We start from the raw sequence: 19,372 nt of genomic DNA, 5'->3' as shown, positions 1-19,372 counted from the left end.
CAGAGTGTGTGAAGTGGGGGGGGGGATGTAGTACCTATGAGGAATCTGGTACTGGGGTCACAGAGGGGGTGAAGTGGGGGGGTTGGGGGGGATCCTTTCCTTGTGGACCCAGACCCTGTTCTTAAGCCCTTTCTGAGGTGTGAACTTGGGACCCAGAAGTTGCCCAGCTGAGGAGAGCGTCGTGGTTTCGGTTTCGTTTCTGGCCTCGACGGGGGTGTGGGGGTGTGTGAAGGAGACGGAGGCCGGCCGGAACTCGTGGCGGGGGGCGGGGGGGGGGCGTCAGCCGGGGCCGCCATGTCCCTGCGCCTCACCCAGCTGCTGTGCGCGGCCGGAGGCAGCCTGGAGGAGGCCGAGCTGGCCCGTCGCTACCCGTTGGAGCCGGTGGCGCTGAGCGGGCTGCTGAGGGCCGAGGAGGGCCGGCGCCTGAGCCTGGTCACCCGCCGGCCCCCGCCCGTCGCCGGCCCGAGGCTCCTCGAGGGCCCCGGCGCCCGCAGTCCCGAGGCGGCCGGTCGGCGGCTGGTGCTGGCCCGGAGCGACCTGCGGCTGTGCCAGGACCAGGCGGGCGCCTGTGTGGGTCAGTGCGGCCAGCTGCACCTCTGCAGGTACTTCGTCTACGGCAACTGCCGGAACCAGAACAACAAGTAAGTCCGGGGAAGGTCCCTAATGGGTCAAGAGAGGGTCCCTGGCTAGAGGGACCTTAATGCCCCCCCCAAAAGGGGTAATGAGAGAAGTGCCCCTGTTTCTATAATGCAGTAGTGAGAGGATCCCTGGCTAAACAGAGGAATGAGAGAAGTGCCCCTGTTAATATTCTGCAGTAATGAGAGGATCCCTGGCTAAACAGAGGAATGAGAGGGACCTTAATGCCCCCCCCCAAAAGGGTCATGAGAGAAGTGCCCCTGTTTCTATAATGCAGTAATGAGAGGGTCCCTGACTAAACAAAGGAATGAGAGAAGTGCCCCTTTTAATATTCTGCAGTAATGAGAGGGTCCCTGGCTAAACAGAGGAATGAGAGGGACCTTAATGCCCCCCCAAAAGGGTAATGAGAGAAGTGCCCCTGTTTCTATAATGCAGTAGTGAGAGGATCCCTGGCTAAACAGAGGAATGAGAGAAGTGCCCCTGTTAATATTCTGCAGTAATGAGAGGATCCCTGGCTAAACAGAGGAATGAGAGGGACCTTAATGCCCCCCCCCAAAAGGGTCATGAGAGAAGTGCCCCTGTTTCTATAATGCAGTAATGAGAGGGTCCCTGACTAAACAAAGGAATGAGAGAAGTGCCCCTTTTAATATTCTGCAGTAATGAGAGGGTCCCTGGCTAAACAGAGGAATGAGAGGGACCTTAATGCCCCCCCCAAAAGGGGTAATGAGAGAAGTGCCCCTGTTTCTATAATGCAGTAATGAGAGGGTCCCTGGCTAAACAGAGGAATGAGATGGATCTTAATGCCCCCCCCCAAAAGGGTCATGAGAGAAGTGCCCCTGTTTCTATAATGCAGTAATGAGAGGGACCTTAATGCCCCCCCAAAAGGGTCATGAAAGAAGTGCCCCTGTTTCTATAATGCAGTAATGAGAGGGTCCCTGGCTAAACAGAGGAATGAGAGGGACCTTAATGCCCCCCCAAAAGGGTCATGAGAGAAGTGCCCCTGTTTCTATACTGCAGTAATGAGAGGGTCCCTGGCTAAACAGAGGAATGAGAGGGACCTTAATGCCCCCCCCAAAAGGGTCATGAGAGAAGTGCCCCTGTTTCTATTCTGCAATAATGAGAGGGTCCCTGGCTAAACAGAGGAATGAGAGGGACCTTAATGCCCCCCCAAAAGGGTCATGAGAGAAGTGCCCCTGTTTCTATTCTGCAATAATGAGAGGGTCCCTGGCTAAACAGAGGAATGAGAGGGACCTTAATGCCCCCCCAAAAGGGTCATGAGAGAAGTGCCCCTGTTTCTATACTGCAATAATGAGAGGGTCCCTGGCTAAACAGAGGAATGAGAGGGACCTTAATGCCCCCCCAAAAGGGTCATGAGAGAAGTGCCCCTGTTTCTATTCTGCAGTAATGAGAGGGTCCCTGGCTAAACAGAGGAATGAGAGGGACCTTAATGCCCCCCCAAAAGGGTAATGAGAGAAGTGCCCCTGTTTCTATAATGCAGTAATGAGAGGGTCCCTGGCTAAACAGAGGAATGAGAGGGACCTTAATGCCCCCCCAAAAGGGTCATGAAAGAAGTGCCCCTGTTTCTATAATGCAGTAATGAGAGGGTCCCTGGCTAAACAGAGGAATGAGAGGGACCTTAATGCCCCCCCAAAAGGGTCATGAGAGAAGTGCCCCTGTTTCTATAATGCAGTAATGAGAGGGTCCCTGGCTAAACAGAGGAATGAGAGGGACCTTAATGCCCCCCCCAAAAGGGTAATGAGAGAAGTGCCCCTGTTTCTATTCTGCAATAATGAGAGGGTCCCTGGCTAAACAGAGGAATGAGAGGGACCTTAATGCCCCCCCAAAAGGGTCATGAGAGAAGTGCCCCTGTTTCTATTCTGCAATAATGAGAGGGTCCCTGGCTAAACAGAGGAATGAGAGGGACCTTAATGCCCCCCCAAAAGGGTCATGAGAGAAGTGCCCCTGTTTCTATTCTGCAATAATGAGAGGGTCCCTGGCTAAACAGAGGAATGAGAGGGACCTTAATGCCCCCCCAAAAGGGTCATGAGAGAAGTGCCCCTGTTTCTATTCTGCAGTAATGAGAGGGTCCCTGGCTAAACAGAGGAATGAGAGGGACCTTAATGCCCCCCCAAAAGGGTAATGAGAGAAGTGCCCCTGTTTCTATAATGCAGTAATGAGAGGGTCCCTGGCTAAACAGAGGAATGAGAGGGACCTTAATGCCCCCCCAAAAGGGTAATGAGAGAAGTGCCCCTGTTTCTATAATGCAGTAGTGAGAGGATCCCTGGCTAAACAGAGGAATGAGAGAAGTGCCCCTGTTAATATTCTGCAGTAATGAGAGGATCCCTGGCTAAACAGAGGAATGAGAGGGACCTTAATGCCCCCCCCCAAAAGGGTCATGAGAGAAGTGCCCCTGTTTCTATAATGCAGTAATGAGAGGGTCCCTGACTAAACAAAGGAATGAGAGAAGTGCCCCTTTTAATATTCTGCAGTAATGAGAGGGTCCCTGGCTAAACAGAGGAATGAGAGGGACCTTAATGCCCCCCCCAAAAGGGGTAATGAGAGAAGTGCCCCTGTTTCTATAATGCAGTAATGAGAGGGTCCCTGGCTAAACAGAGGAATGAGATGGATCTTAATGCCCCCCCCAAAAGGGTCATGAGAGAAGTGCCCCTGTTTCTATAATGCAGTAATGAGAGGGACCTTAATGCCCCCCCAAAAGGGTCATGAAAGAAGTGCCCCTGTTTCTATAATGCAGTAATGAGAGGGTCCCTGGCTAAACAGAGGAATGAGAGGGACCTTAATGCCCCCCAAAAGGGTCATGAGAGAAGTGCCCCTGTTTCTATAATGCAGTAATGAGAGGGTCCCTGGCTAAACAGAGGAATGAGAGGGACCTTAATGCCCCCCCAAAAGGGTCATGAGAGAAGTGCCCCTGTTTCTATTCTGCAATAATGAGAGGGTCCCTGGCTAAACAGAGGAATGAGAGGGACCTTAATGCCCCCCCAAAAGGGTCATGAGAGAAGTGCCCCTGTTTCTATTCTGCAATAATGAGAGGGTCCCTGGCTAAACAGAGGAATGAGAGGGACCTTAATGCCCCCCCAAAAGGGTCATGAGAGAAGTGCCCCTGTTTCTATTCTGCAATAATGAGAGGGTCCCTGGCTAAACAGAGGAATGAGAGGGACCTTAATGCCCCCCCAAAAGGGTCATGAGAGAAGTGCCCCTGTTTCTATTCTGCAGTAATGAGAGGGTCCCTGGCTAAACAGAGGAATGAGAGGGACCTTAATGCCCCCCCAAAAGGGTAATGAGAGAAGTGCCCCTGTTTCTATAATGCAGTAATGAGAGGGTCCCTGGCTAAACAGAGGAATGAGAGGGACCTTAATGCCCCCCCAAAAGGGTAATGAGAGAAGTGCCCCTGTTTCTATAATGCAGTAATGAGAGGGTCCCTGGCTAAACAGAGGAATGAGAGGGACCTTAATGCCCCCCCAAAAGGGTCATGAGAGAAGTGCCCCTGTTTCTATAATGCAGTAATGAGAGGGTCCCTGGCTAAACAGAGGAATGAGAGGGACCTTAATGCCCCCCCCAAAAGGGTCATGAGAGAAGTGCCCCTGTTTCTATTCTGCAATAATGAGAGGGTCCCTGGCTAAACAGAGGAATGAGAGGGACCTTAATGCCCCCCCAAAAGGGTCATGAGAGAAGTGCCCCTGTTTCTATTCTGCAATGATGAGAGGGTCCCTGGCTAAACAGAGGAATGAGAGGGACCTTAATGCCCCCCCAAAGGGTCATGAGAGAAGTGCCCCTGTTTCTATTCTGCAATAATGAGAGGGTCCCTGGCTAAACAGAGGAATGAGAGGGACCTTAATGCCCCCCCAAAAGGGTCATGAGAGAAGTGCCCCTGTTTCTATTCTGCAATAATGAGAGGGTCCCTGGCTAAACAGAGGAATGAGAGGGACCTTAATGCCCCCCCAAAAGGGTAATGAGAGAAGTGCCCCTGTTTCTATAATGCAGTAATGAGAGGGTCCCTGGCTAAACAGAGGAATGAGAGGGACCTTAATGCCCCCCCAAAAGGGTAATGAGAGAAGTGCCCCTGTTTCTATAATGCAGTAGTGAGAGGATCCCTGGCTAAACAGAGGAATGAGAGAAGTGCCCCTGTTAATATTCTGCAGTAATGAGAGGATCCCTGGCTAAACAGAGGAATGAGAGGGACCTTAATGCCCCCCCCCAAAAGGGTCATGAGAGAAGTGCCCCTGTTTCTATAATGCAGTAATGAGAGGGTCCCTGACTAAACAAAGGAATGAGAGAAGTGCCCCTTTTAATATTCTGCAGTAATGAGAGGGTCCCTGGCTAAACAGAGGAATGAGAGGGACCTTAATGCCCCCCCCAAAAGGGGTAATGAGAGAAGTGCCCCTGTTTCTATAATGCAGTAATGAGAGGGTCCCTGGCTAAACAGAGGAATGAGATGGATCTTAATGCCCCCCCCAAAAGGGTCATGAGAGAAGTGCCCCTGTTTCTATAATGCAGTAATGAGAGGGACCTTAATGCCCCCCCAAAAGGGTCATGAAAGAAGTGCCCCTGTTTCTATAATGCAGTAATGAGAGGGTCCCTGGCTAAACAGAGGAATGAGAGGGACCTTAATGCCCCCCCAAAAGGGTCATGAGAGAAGTGCCCCTGTTTCTATAATGCAGTAATGAGAGGGTCCCTGGCTAAACAGAGGAATGAGAGGGACCTTAATGCCCCCCCCAAAAGGGTCATGAGAGAAGTGCCCCTGTTTCTATTCTGCAATAATGAGAGGGTCCCTGGCTAAACAGAGGAATGAGAGGGACCTTAATGCCCCCCCAAAAGGGTCATGAGAGAAGTGCCCCTGTTTCTATTCTGCAATAATGAGAGGGTCCCTGGCTAAACAGAGGAATGAGAGGGACCTTAATGCCCCCCCAAAAGGGTCATGAGAGAAGTGCCCCTGTTTCTATTCTGCAATAATGAGAGGGTCCCTGGCTAAACAGAGGAATGAGAGGGACCTTAATGCCCCCCCAAAAGGGTCATGAGAGAAGTGCCCCTGTTTCTATTCTGCAGTAATGAGAGGGTCCCTGGCTAAACAGAGGAATGAGAGGGACCTTAATGCCCCCCCAAAAGGGTCATGAGAGAAGTGCCCCTGTTTCTATAATGCAGTAATGAGAGGGTCCCTGGCTAAACAGAGGAATGAGAGGGACCTTAATGCCCCCCCAAAAGGGTAATGAGAGAAGTGCCCCTGTTTCTATAATGCAGTAATGAGAGGGTCCCTGGCTAAACAGAGGAATGAGAGGGACCTTAATGCCCCCCCAAAAGGGTCATGAGAGAAGTGCCCCTGTTTCTATAATGCAGTAATGAGAGGGTCCCTGGCTAAACAGAGGAATGAGAGGGACCTTAATGCCCCCCCCAAAAGGGTCATGAGAGAAGTGCCCCTGTTTCTATTCTGCAATAATGAGAGGGTCCCTGGCTAAACAGAGGAATGAGAGGGACCTTAATGCCCCCCCAAAAGGGTCATGAGAGAAGTGCCCCTGTTTCTATTCTGCAATAATGAGAGGGTCCCTGGCTAAACAGAGGAATGAGAGGGACCTTAATGCCCCCCCAAAAGGGTCATGAGAGAAGTGCCCCTGTTTCTATTCTGCAATAATGAGAGGGTCCCTGGCTAAACAGAGGAATGAGAGGGACCTTAATGCCCCCCCAAAAGGGTCATGAGAGAAGTGCCCCTGTTTCTATTCTGCAGTAATGAGAGGGTCCCTGGCTAAACAGAGGAATGAGAGGGACCTTAATGCCCCCCCAAAAGGGTAATGAGAGAAGTGCCCCTGTTTCTATAATGCAGTAATGAGAGGGTCCCTGGCTAAACAGAGGAATGAGAGGGACCTTAATGCCCCCCCAAAAGGGTAATGAGAGAAGTGCCCCTGTTTCTATAATGCAGTAATGAGAGGGTCCCTGGCTAAACAGAGGAATGAGAGGGACCTTAATGCCCCCCCCAAAAGGGTCATGAGAGAAGTGCCCCTGTTTCTATAATGCAGTAATGAGAGGGTCCCTGGCTAAACAGAGGAATGAGAGGGATCTTAATGCCCCCCCCCCCAAAAGGGTCATGAGAGAAGTGCCCCTGTTTCTATAATGCAGTAATGAGAGGGTCCCTGACTAAACAAAGGAATGAGAGAAGTGCCCCTGTTAATATTCTGCAGTAATGAGAGGATCCCTGGCTAAACAGAGGAATGAGAGGGACCTTAATGCCCCCCCCCAAAAGGGGTAATGAGAGAAGTGCCCCTGTTTCTATAATGCAGTAATGAGAGGGTCCCTGGCTAAACAGAGGAATGAGAGAAGTCCTACTCCCATGGCGTCTGGTGGATTCTGTTGTCCAACTGTTGGTTCTTTCCTGGTGTGTTGGTATCTTTTTTTTTTTTTTTTTTTTTTTCAAGTTCAATAATTTTTATTAAGTATTTTAAAGGATACAAGAATCATTTAAAGTACATAGAAACAAAATAAAGCTTTCTGTATATAAAATATATAAATCTATGTTTAACTGTATAGGAGCAAAGGCTCCAATTATTAAAAATGTATGTGAGGGATATATAAGATAAAGATGAGAGAGAGCAGTAAAGAAAAAGGAAAGAAAAATGAAAGAGAGAAGAGAGGAGAAGAAAAGGATAACAGGAGTGTCTAAGAAGATGAGCGTACATAGGAATCTAAGAATGACCATGGAGATTTGTTGTATTTCAAGTTCATGCAGGTTCGGAATGTAACTCTCTTCTCATATGCATAGGATTCAAATCTATGATACATGTGTGTTGGTATCTTAACTTCAGAAAATAAGTTAAAACCAACCTGTTAAACCGATTTGTAACCTAGAACTCTTAAACCTCCTCCTGAACTCTTATTCACGTGTACTCGATATCCCCACATTGTGACTTTATGTAATGAAAGGCTTTGTAACTTCTTCAAATTTTTATTGTAACTACTTCGATCTCTTTGTATTGTAACTACTTCACTGATTGTCCAGCGCCTCTTGTTGTAAACCGCCTCGAACTATCATGGCTTTGGCGGTATATAAAAATAAAATTATTATTATTAATACATAATGGTAACCCCCAAATTAAAAAAACATAAAGCACACTGTAAGCAGAGAAAATCTAAATTATCATTTATATTCAGTTTTTTTTCTCAAAAGGCAGATGACTTTAAAATATGCAATGTCACCTCAGTAACAACTATAGAAAAATAGACAAATATAATGCAAAATATAGACAGCAGATATAAATTCTCAAAACTGACACATTTTGATCACTAAATTTAAAATAAAATCATTTTTCGTACCTTAATTGTCTGGAGATTTCATGAGTCTCTGGTTGTACTTCCTTCTGACTGTGCATCCAATATTTCTTTCTCTTTCTCTCTTATTTTCTCTTTCTTTCTCTCTCTTCTCTTTCCTTCTTTCTCTTTCTCTCTTTCTTTCTCTTGCTTTCTTTCTTTCTTTCTCTCTTTCTTTCCTCCAGACCTCATTCTATTCCCCAACCAACATCTCTTTCTGTCCCTCCATGAGTCCAACTTTTCCTCCTCTCTCATCCCCCAGATCATTTTTCACCACTGCACTGTTACGCCTATCTTCAAAAAAGGTTCGAGGGGAGATCCGGGAAACTACAGACCGGTGAGTCTGACCTCGGTACCGGGAAAGATGGTAGAAGTGCTGATAAAGGACCGCATCATTGATCACCTTGATGGACACGGTCTGATGAGGACTAGCCTGCATGGTTTCAGCAAAGGCAGATCTTGTTTGACCAACTTGCTGCACTTCTTCGAGGGAGTAAACAGGCAGATAGACAAGGGCGACCTGGTCTGGATTTTCAGAACGTGTTCGATAAGGTTCCACATGAACGACTACTTCGGAAAATTGCGAGCCATGGAATCGAGGGTGAAATACTCACGTGGATTAAAAACTGGCTGGAGCATAGGAAACAGAGAGTGGGAGTAAATGGACAATATTCGGACTGGAAGAGCGTCACCAGTGGGGTGCCGCAGGGCTCGGGGTTTGGACCAGTGCTCTTCAACATCTTTATAAACGATCTGGACATTGGTACAACGAGTGAGGTGATTAAATTTGTGGACGATACAAAGTTATTCAGAGTAGTGAAGACACAGGGGGATTGCGAAGATCTGCAAAGTGACATAATCAAGCTCGAGAAATGGACATCGAATTGGCAAATGAGGTTTAACGTTGATAAGTGTAAAGTGATACATGTCAGTAACAAAATCTCATCTACGAATACAGGATATCCAGGGCAGTACTTGGAGAGACCTCCCAGGAAAGAGACTTGGGAGTTCTGATCGACAAGTCGATGAAGCCATCTGTGCAATGTGCGGCGGCAGCAAAAAGGGTGAACAGAATGCTAAGAATGATGAAGAAGAGGATCACGAACCGATCGGAGAAGGTTATCATGCCTCTGTACCAGGCCATGGTGCGCCCTCACCTGGAGTACTGCGCCCAGCACTGGTCGCTGTACATGAAGAAGGACATGGTACTACTCGAAAGGGTCCAGAGAAAAGCAACTAAAATGGTTAAGGAGCTGAGGGAGTTGCCGTACAGTGAGAGATTGGAGATACTGGGCCTTTTCTCCCTTGAAAAGAGGAGACTAAAAGGGGACATGATTGAAACATTCAAAATACTGAAGGGAATAGCAGATAAAGACATATTGTTCACCCTCTCCAAGGTAGGGAGAACGAGAGGGCACTCTCTAAAGTTGAAAGGGGATAGATTCCGTACAAACGTAAGGAAGTTCTTCTTCACCCAGAAAGTGATAGAAAACTGGAACGCTCTTTTGGAGTCTGTCATAGGGGAAAACACCCTCCAGGGATTCAAGACAAAGTTGGACAAGTTCTTGCTAAACTGGAACGTACGCAGGTGAGGCTGGACTCATTTATAGCAGCCGCCGCTTGAGCGGACTGCTGGGCACGATGGACTATTGGTCTGACGCAGCAGTGGCAATTCTTATGTTCTCCTTCTATGACCCCTTTCCAACACCATGCCACATTTCTCCCTCCATCACTATGCCCAACATTCCTCCCCCTTGCATCCCCTTTAATTGATCCCTCTGTTCCCTCACCACCATGTCTAACATTTCTCCCTCTCATCCTTCTATTCCTCATGCATCTCTACCTCCACTCCTCACTTTCCTCTTCCTTTCCCCATGTGTACCATTTCTTTTCCTCTCACTCACACACTCAGGCCCAACAATTGTCCCTTTATATGCCCTCCCTCTCTTCTTCCTATGTCCCAAGTTAGAGCCCCCTTCCTCCCTCCATTCCTTCTGTGTCCTGAGTAGAGAATGACAAGGGGAAAAATTTGTCCCTGTCTCTGCCTTGCTTCTGTCCAAGCTCCACTGGCTTCCGACAATCTCCAGAGTCCACTTCAAATGTGCCTGCCTTACTTTCAAGATCCTACACGGCATCCTTCCCCCTTTATTCCTCTTTCTTGGAATTCCTCTAATCCCAATTCTACCAGATCCACCCAAAAACTGAAACTCTCCTTTCCCTCTCTAAAAGGCGTCTCCCTTGTAGGAAAACTAGGTTCCTCCCTCCCTTTTAGAATCACTGAGCTCTGGAACAACCTTCTTAGGAATCTGAGCTCCCTCTAACACTTCCGTAAACATCTGAAAACCTGGTTATTCTCAAAAATGTAACTCTTCCTCCCTCTCTGATTATTCTAGTCCTCTAAAATTTCCTCTTCATCCTTCCCTCCTCTGGAGTTCCTTTCTACCCTAACTCCTGTTAACCATGTCGAGCTTTGCGAATGTAGAGATGATGCGGTATACAAACCTAAGGTTTAGTTTAGTTTAGTTTAATCCCTGTGGGTTTTTTCCCCGTCACCGTCCCGTCCCCATCACTGCCCCATCCCTGCAAACCTAGAGAGAAGATTGTTCTTTAAGTAGAAGGAGTTAACCAAAGTGGATGGGATTGGGGAAGGGAGGTAGGGAGGTAAGGAGAAAAGGCAGGGGAGATTGATAGGGAAGAGTCAAAAGGGGATAGCGATTCAAATATTCTTAATCTATCCTCTTTCTCAGTGTCTTCCCCCCTCTCTTTCTTCCCCAGTTCCCGTCAGGCTGCTTCAGTGTCTTCTCTCCATCCCCCCCCAGCACCCTTTGCGTGGTCTAGCAGCCGTCCGACTGTGCATCTCCCTTCCCCTTCCCTTCTCTTTGTGGTGATTTCTATAAGGCTATGCGTTGTATTGCAGCCGGAGCCTTGAAGTCGCGTTGCGTTGGCTGCTGGAAAAGTCTCCTCCGATGCAACCAGAAACAGGAAGTTACGTCAGAGAAGACTTTTCCAGCAGCCAAACGTGACGCGACTTCAAGGCTCCGGCTGTAATACAACGCATAGCCTTATAGAAATCGCCACGAAGAGAAGATAAGGGAATGGGAGGAAGGGAGGGAGATGCACGGCCAGCAGGAGAGAGGGGGCTGCGGGACTGCGCTCTCGCTCACCGCGCGTGCTTACTCCTTTAACTGCGGAGACAAGATCATTCACCGCTCCATCGGGCAGTGAATGGCCTTGTCTCCGTACTCGCGGTGACCTTTTTTTTTGTCACTGTTTCAGCGGGTTACCCGTGGCTAGCCGTGGGTAACAACCACCATGTCATTCTCTAGTCCTGAGTTCATGCCCCCTCCCCCTCACTGCTTTCCAGCCTTTGTCCCATCCCCTCCCTTCTTTCCTCCCTCTCTCCCCTGAAGCTGACCATGTCGAAGCCTGCTTGTCCCAAGTCGACCCGCTGCTGATTCTGCCTCCCTGGTCCGCTGCTGCCCCCACCAGCTCAATTTAATTATCTCCCGCCACCACCACAGCTCCAGGAAGGGTCAGGCGCATGTAGCGATTGCACGCTGCCGGCCCACAAATCTTCCCCACAATGTCAATTCTGATGTCAGAGAGAAGGTCTGGGTTAGTCAAGCAACGATTGGCTGGCCTGGAACCTTCTATCCAACGTTAGAAATGACATCGGGGGGAGGGCTTGTGGACCGGCGGTGTGCAATCACACATGCTTGGCCCTTCCTTGGCCAGATCGTGGCAGTAGTGGGGGATAATTAAATGGAGCTGGCGGGTGGCAGTGGCAGGTAGGTGGCGGCAGCAGGGGGGTGGCAGGGAGAAATTGACGGTCAGCCCTCGTACCTCCTAGGGTACGCGTACCGCAGGTTGAGAAACACTGCTCTAGTACAGCCATGGCTGCAGGGACTCCTGCTGTGCGTTTTCCCTCCCTGACCCATGATAAGTCGGGTCCTCTGCCTGATTGCGAGCCATCAGGGCAGGGTTGTTCTGTTGGCTCCAGTCTGTCCTTGCAGACCGTGGTATGCAAATCTGCTAAGTCTTCACATAGGTCACAGCCTGCGGTTGCAGGCTTTTCTAGACCTCTCTCATGGTCCAGTCTGTAAGGAGAAATCTTATCGCTTTGCTCTTATATTAAGGCTATTGAGCGCATGCACATCATTAGAATGCAAAGGCTATTCTGATGTGGTCATTGCTACTCTTCTGGACACTAAGGAGTTGACTACTGTTTCTTGCCTATGCTAAGGCCTGGAAGACTTTCCTATGTTGATGTGACCAGGAAAGTATGGAGCCGAATTTCACTCCTGTTTCTGTGGTGCTAGCCTTTATACAGGTGGACCTGATTAAGGGCCTCGCCTTGGCTTCTCTTTGGGTCCAAATTGCTGGGCTCTTTTGTTTCAGAGCTCGGGACCATAGTTCTTCGCTTGTGCCTCACCCTGACCTGGCCAGATTTCTGGTAAGTGCTCTTCGCATTACACCTCTAATCACACCGCCGGTCCCTTCGTGGGATCTTAACTTGATTTTATTGAGTCTCACCAAGGCTCTGTTTGAGCTTCTGAAAGATGCTTTTCTCTTTGACCTGATGCTGAAGGCAGTTTTTTTCTGGTCATCATTACTTTAGCGAGACATGTTTCAGAACTCCATATCTTGTAGAGTGCCTTTCTTGAGGATTTCGGAGACAGGGATCTCTCTCTGCATGGTTCCTTCGTTTCTACCATGTTAATCAGGAAGTGCGTTTGTCTGATTTCATCCTATGGGTTCTATGACATAGGACCGCTTTTTGTGGAAATTGGATGTCAAAGGAGTTCTTCTACCTTATCTGGAGGCTACTAATGAGTTTTGGCTTTCTGACTATCTTTTTGGGCTGCCTCATTCTTCTAAGCGGAGTGCTACTTCCAAGGACATTATTTTCAGGTGGATACATGAGGCCATTTAGTTAGTCTACATTATTTGCGGTAAACAGTCTCCTGTGTCTGTTAAGGCGCATTCTACCAGAAGCATGGCTTCCTCGTGGGCCGAAGCTAAAGCAGTCTCCCCTGAGGATATCTGTAGAGCAGCTACTTGGTCCACTCTGCACACATTTGCCAAATTCTACAGTGGATGTGGCGGCTAGACAAGACTCTTCCTTTGGGTCCTTGGTCTTGAGGGTTGGTGTAGTCAGCCCACCCTAGCTTTTGGGACTGCTTTTGTACGTCCCACTTGTCCAGAATGTCTCACCTATTGCACTGGAAAAAGAGATATGTGCTTACCCTGGTAAGCTATTTTCCAGTAGATAGGCGATACATTCTAGACTCCCGCCCTGTCCTTCTTGTGCCTGCCTACTGTCTGTCTGTTTTTGCTTCTCCAGGTTGATTCTTGGATGTCAGTCAGCAGTTGGGTTGGGAAGAATCTGTATATATGTTCTTTTTATGCAGGGGTCGTTTCTGAGCTCCTTTGATGCATTTATTGGCTATTTACAGTTAATGTTTCCATACTCATCTTGAGCAGAACTGTTGTTTATGGACGATTCCATTTCTCTACATCCCATTTTGTGAGGTGGCTCTCAGTGCTTGGGTACTAACTGAAGGTGGAGCCAGAGAGCAGAGTCACAGAAAAAATCCAGAATGGATTCCTTCTGCATATGGCATGCGGTCATTGGGATACAAACCACATGTCTAGAATGGCTCACCTATCTACTGGAAAAGAGCTTACCAGGGTAAGTACATAATCTCTTTTTAATGGATGTTAGAATATTTTTTCCTATGGCATTTAATAATTAGGCCTCCAGAAATTTTCATTGAATTGAAGAGCCAGCCCAGAACTTTGGAGTCCTTGAGACTTTTTTCACTTCTCTTCCCCTTCCCTCTAATATTTTCTAGGGAGGGGTGAGGCAAGGAGGAGGGAGGGAATCTCTGATAAAATCAGCAGCAGCTCTTTTAGAAACTGATTTTTACCAAGGTTATTTTCCTATGTTGTATCTGTGGGCAAAGAACCTTAGCAAATCAGTCCCTTAAAGTGCCTCTGCAGATCGCTAGCAAAAGTCACCGTTCTCTTTTCCCAAAGCATTTTGTTAGCTGTGTGACTGCACCACCTTGATAGGTGAAGCAAAGAGGGAATTACCTCAGTAATGGTGCATCTCCCACCTCCATGCTGCAATTAGGCTCTCTGTAAGCTTGAACTGCAAAGCTTGGGCTAGTGTTGCCCATGAAACTGCAAGACTTTCCAGACTCCCTGAACCAAGCAGCTCTTGATTACATAAAGGCTAATTGCAGTGAAGAAATGGAAGATGCACTATTATTGAGGCAGCTCTGCAAATAGCAAGGTAACGAGAACAGGTGGCATGCATAGAACGGAGGTCGTGTACCAATTTATTTCATGCATATTCATTGTGGGTATCTTGAAAATTTGACTGGCTAGTTATGTTCTGAGGACTGGATTGAGAACCCCTGCTAGTACATGTTTTTATAGGATGTTTTTAATTACTTGTGTCTTAGTGACCAGTTTTATCTGTGCTTCATTGTAGGAACCCTTGTAAATTTATTCATAGCATCCACTTAGACCACAATCTTCAAGTCTTGCGTAGCCACGGGCTTCAAGGCCTGCGCGAAGATGATGTGCGCCAATTACTACTTCAGAATGATCCTTCACTTTTGCCTGAGGTAAGTAGCTCAGGTGCATGAGGACATAAAATCAACTTTGCTTTATCTTAGAGAATACATTAGGATGCCCACAGGAAACCAGGGTTTGTTGTGGAGTCATTTTAACATGACACAAAAGGGTCCGTTTACCAAGGCGCGCTAGCCGATTTTGCGCGTGCTAAACGCTAACACGTCCTTTATATTCTCTGGACGCGTTAGCATTTCGCGTGCTCTAAATCGGCTAACATGCCTTAGTAAAAGAGGGGGATAGTAAAGAATGGCAGATAAAGACCCATTTTTGAGACTTTATCCACAATTTTTGGACGTTTTTGGTTCAATTCATGCATTTGCTTTAATAAAAAAAAAAAATAAATTGTTGGAACGTGTTAGAATTTTTCATGTGTGCTTAAAGATTTGCAAATGAACCAATTGCACATTCCTAATATACATGACAACTCCAGGAAACTCCAGCTGGTGCATGGAACACAGTTTTTCCAGTGTTAATCCTGCTTTACCATAAAGTTTAAAGCAATATATATCCGGACGTTTCAAAATGGACTCAGACTAGAAGGAAAGAATTTCTCACCTATAGGGATAAAGTTGTATCATTAGGAGCTTCTTTTCAGTTAAGATTTCCTTGTAAATGTTTTGTTGTATTTCAAAACAATAGATACATTTTTTATGACTCTCAGCAGTTACGTTTCTTAGGTGTTTCATTTGCACCATAGTGATTTTCGGTATAACTCAAGTCCATTTTTATTAAACCATCGGCCTTCACTTAATTTCCTGTAAAACTTTAATATGTGATCTTTCCTGGAAGAATTTCTTTCTCTTAGTCTCCTTCCTCCCTTATTGAGGACTATGTTTAAATAAAAAGTATGGTTTACTTCTTTTTTGTTAATATATTGATCCAATAATGAAAATGGATTTATTTTGTATTATTATTATTATTTTTTTTTTTTTGAATTATCATGATTACTAATATTGGATGTATTAATATCGTATATTGCCTGTTAAGCACAATTGTTGTTTATTTGAAAAATTTAAATAAAGAATTTTTAAAAAAAGCAATTTATAACAATTAAATACCACACAGACATCAACCCCCTCCCTTTTTACAAAACTGTAGCGTGGTTTTTAGCGCTGGCTGTGGCGGTGACAGCTCTGATGCTCATAGAATTCCTATGAGCTGTAACTTCTGTGGTTGGCACGAAAAACTGTGCTACAGTTTAGTAAAAAAAGAGGGGGAGGGGGAATGAGTTGGGGAGCAGTCTAATGGTTAGTGCAACAGGCTGAAAAACAGAGGGTTTGGGTTCAAATCCCATAGCAACTGCTCATGGCCTTAGACGAGCCATTTAACTAGGGGTGGCACTGGCAACCGAACCTAGTAGATGACGGCAGATAAAGACCCAAATGGTCCATCCAGTCTGCTCAATCTGATTCAGTTTGAATTTTTTTTTTCTTCTTCTTAGCTATTTCTGGGCAAGAATCCAAAGCTCTGCCCGGTACTGTGCTTAGGTTCCAACTACTGAAGTCTCCGTCAAAGTTCACTCCAACCCATCTACACCATCCCAGCTATTGACGCCCTCCCCAGCCCATCCTCAACCAAAAGGCCATATACAGACACAGACCGTGCAAGTCAGCCCAGTACATCCCCTTTAATGCTTGCTGTGGAAACCATTTAACACTTATAGTAGAGAGATCAAATAAATTCATAAAAAATTCCACTCTGCTTAACCCCACAACACTGTAAAGATTATACAATCAGTATAAAAATTTAAGCAAAAATCTCCCTGGAAACCCCTGAAAGAATAAATAAGGCACAGCCCTTGCTCAGAATAAAAAATAGACCTTCTCTTTTTTTTCCATATGTTATAACAAAAATATTTATTTTTAGGGCTTTTCTAAAATACATTACTTTTGAAATAAACTGGTTTTCCTAGAAGAAAAGTCCAGAGAAAGGGTGTAGCCTAAGAGCCATTTTAGACTGCCTTTGTGGGGGAACCCAAAGTAATTCAGCATCTACCCTAAGAGTGGAATAAGAGGACAGTATTTGTGACTCGGGCCATGCCATACAGGAGATCCGAGTTTAAGGCTTTTGTATGTTCAATTGTAAAGTGTAGAGGGGTAATAGAGCAGTGGGTTAGAGGAAAGTCTACAGAGGAAAATTGGATGATGGACTGGTAGTTACATGGAGAAGAGGTGAGTTGGGAATGCAATAGAGATGATTCTGTCAGTCCTGATGGGGGAGGGGGGGATTTGCTACTATTGTGGTATTTCCTTTCAAGTAGTAGGAGTGGTGTTGAGAGGTTCTCTTGGAAGAGATATTAATTCAGATCTCAGAATCCAAGAGGGTTCTAAGTGCTACCCTCGTTCTTTCTAGCTTTGGGGTGGGTCTATGAAAAAAAGAGATCTAATAATTCCAGAATGTCCTAAGAAGACCTCAAATTTCCATGAGTGCCTGTCCCATATTTTTCCTTTTTGTTTTGCATTAGGCATCTTGTTGGGGAAGAATTAAGATGCTTTTGACTGGACGTCTCTGGTCCACAAGGGATTACATGAGGGAAATAGTCAGGAGAAATCCTGTGTAAGTGAGGAATAATGTTACTCTGCATGTGTAGATGACTTTTACGGCATTTTGCACTAAACAAGGGAAGACAAACTTTCAAAATATAGTCACAAATACGCTAAATTTAATAAATGGTATTGCCTCTGACTTTTGTTGGGCTTTATCCCAGTGTACTAAGAAGGTAACCACACTGTATTCACTGCTAGGAGCCTAAAGTCTGTGTTTTACTAATACTGTCCATTAAATTTGAGTGAGGGATTTGCTTTTTTCTGAAAAGAGTGTACAGCCCAGTGGCTAGTGGTGGTCTCATCCCTAAAGCAGTATCTGGCAAATACAGGGATACTTATTAGCGTTTGAAAGATTGGATGGGTATAACTGCAGATCCACAGAGGGGCCAAGGTAGGTTTTTTACTTAGGCTTATGGGGCTGTCACTCTTTTTGTGTTTTTGAGTTCTGTTTTGCATGTATGTTATTTTGTCTTGTATTTTTTTAGATTATATACGTTCAGTTTGAGATCTGCCTTGGATGTTAGGTGGAATAACAAATAAAAATAAATAACCCTTTTCCCATTCATTCTTCATAACACCCAGAAACATGCAATTCTTTGTATATTGTTTAATGTGAAGTTCACAGTTTCTGCTTTGTTTTTTTCCTTCTCCCTAGATATGTATGCATTATAACAGAGGGGATGGCCCTTACGGATCTTGTGCCTTTAAAAAGAGCTGTATCAAACTGCATGTCTGCCAGCATTATCTGCAGGGAGATTGCCGATTTGGCAGCAGTTGCAAACGGACGCATAATCTTTGCGATGGGGACTGCTTGGAAATGCTGGACAAGTGGGGGCTAAGTTTGTCCCTAATTCACAAGCTGCCTTCTATCTACAGAAACGCTTTTGACATCAGAAATAGCAGCTCCTATACCCCTCCTCTGTCCCCACCACAAAACAAAGGTATGAAGTATCTTTTTCTGATTCTTGAGTACGTAGATGTTCTCACTGTCTCTCATATGTAGGATTTGGCAGAATGGAGAGCCAAACACGTCACTTTCTTGCAGTGTATGCCTGTGGCAGTAGATTTCAAGTTCTTTTTTGTCCGTCATACTTGGTTTTTTCACTAATAGTGACTTCATGAAATAACTTGCTTTAATGGTTTTATTTAAGAAAATGGGGGAATATGGTCAGTGCCCTCCCCAGGTCGGTTTGGGACATGATCCATTACTTTTTAGCTGTGCCATTCTACATATGTAGGAGGGAGGGTGCTAACACTGCAGGAATACAGACCCATTAGACCAGTGGTCTCAAACTCAAACCTTTTGCAGGGCCACATTTTGGATTTGTAGGCACTCAGAGGGCCTCAGAAAAAATAGTTAATGTCTTATTAAAGAAACTAGTGTTTTAGCCCGTTACATTAACGGGTGCTAGAGTAGATGTCTGTCTGTCTGTTTTTTGTGTTTTTTTTTAAAATTTGTCTCTCTCTCTTCTTGGACGCTGTCATTCTTTCTGTCTGTGTCTTTCCCTGGCCCCCTGTCTGTCTATCTTTATTTCTAACTCTATCCTCTTCCCTCAATCCTGCATGTGGCCTTTTTTCTTTCTCCTCCCCACTTCCTTCCAACGTCTGCTCCCCCTGTCCTCCACACTTCCATTCGGTGTGTCTCCCTCTCTCTACCCCTTCCATCTACTGTTCACCCTGTCTTGCCCCTCTCTTCTCTTTCCATCCAGTGTCCGCCCTCTCTCTCTATGTTCCATATGGCCTCTCTCCATCTCCTCCTTCCTTTTCCCTTGATCTGGCATACCTTCCTCCTTCCCTCCAAGCCATTCTCTCCCCCTCTGCTCCCTTTCCTCATTTAACTACTTCATTGGTCAGCAGCAGCATTCACAATTCATTGCTGTTGCTGGCTTCAGGTTTTTCTCTCTGGCCGGTCCTGTCTTCATGAAAACAGGAAGTAGGCAGGACCGGCCAGAGAGGAAGGCCTGAAGCCAGCAACAGCAGCGAATTGTAAATGCTGCTGCTGCCTGAAGCACCTGAGGCAGACGCTTCTCTCCCCTCCCAGCCCAACCCCCACTGACTCTGCGACCCTCCCAGCAAGATGACTTTAATATCAAACCTCCCTCCAGCATTGTCTGTCTGTCTGTCTCTCTGGTCCCCTGTCTGTCTTTATTTCTGTCTGTCTCTCTCCCTGGCCTCCTTTGTCTGTCTGTATTTCTTTCTGTCTGCATCCTCCCCCCCCAACACTTTCCTTTGCAGAA

The 19,372-nt window shown here is 46.3% G+C and overlaps 1 protein-coding gene across 1 annotated transcript in view; it reads left to right on the top strand.

The window, feature by feature from the left end:
- The first annotated feature begins 256 nt into the window (after positions 1-256).
- The window catches only part of LOC117363254 (protein mono-ADP-ribosyltransferase PARP12-like), a 65,420-nt gene continuing 46,304 nt past the window's right edge, over positions 257-19,372 (top strand). The window contains exons 1-3 of the mRNA XM_033950664.1: positions 257-641; positions 14,444-14,579; positions 17,791-18,076. Coding sequence (XP_033806555.1) covers positions 295-641; positions 14,444-14,579; positions 17,791-18,076 — 769 coding nt within the window. The 5' untranslated portion in view covers positions 257-294. The remainder of the gene's footprint in view (positions 642-14,443; positions 14,580-17,790; positions 18,077-19,372) is intronic.

The sequence above is a fragment of the Geotrypetes seraphini genome, chromosome 7 (assembly GCF_902459505.1).
Source record: "Geotrypetes seraphini chromosome 7, aGeoSer1.1, whole genome shotgun sequence".
Classification (NCBI taxonomy): domain Eukaryota; kingdom Metazoa; phylum Chordata; class Amphibia; order Gymnophiona; family Dermophiidae; genus Geotrypetes; species Geotrypetes seraphini.
This window is presented reverse-complemented; position numbering and strand designations above follow the sequence as displayed.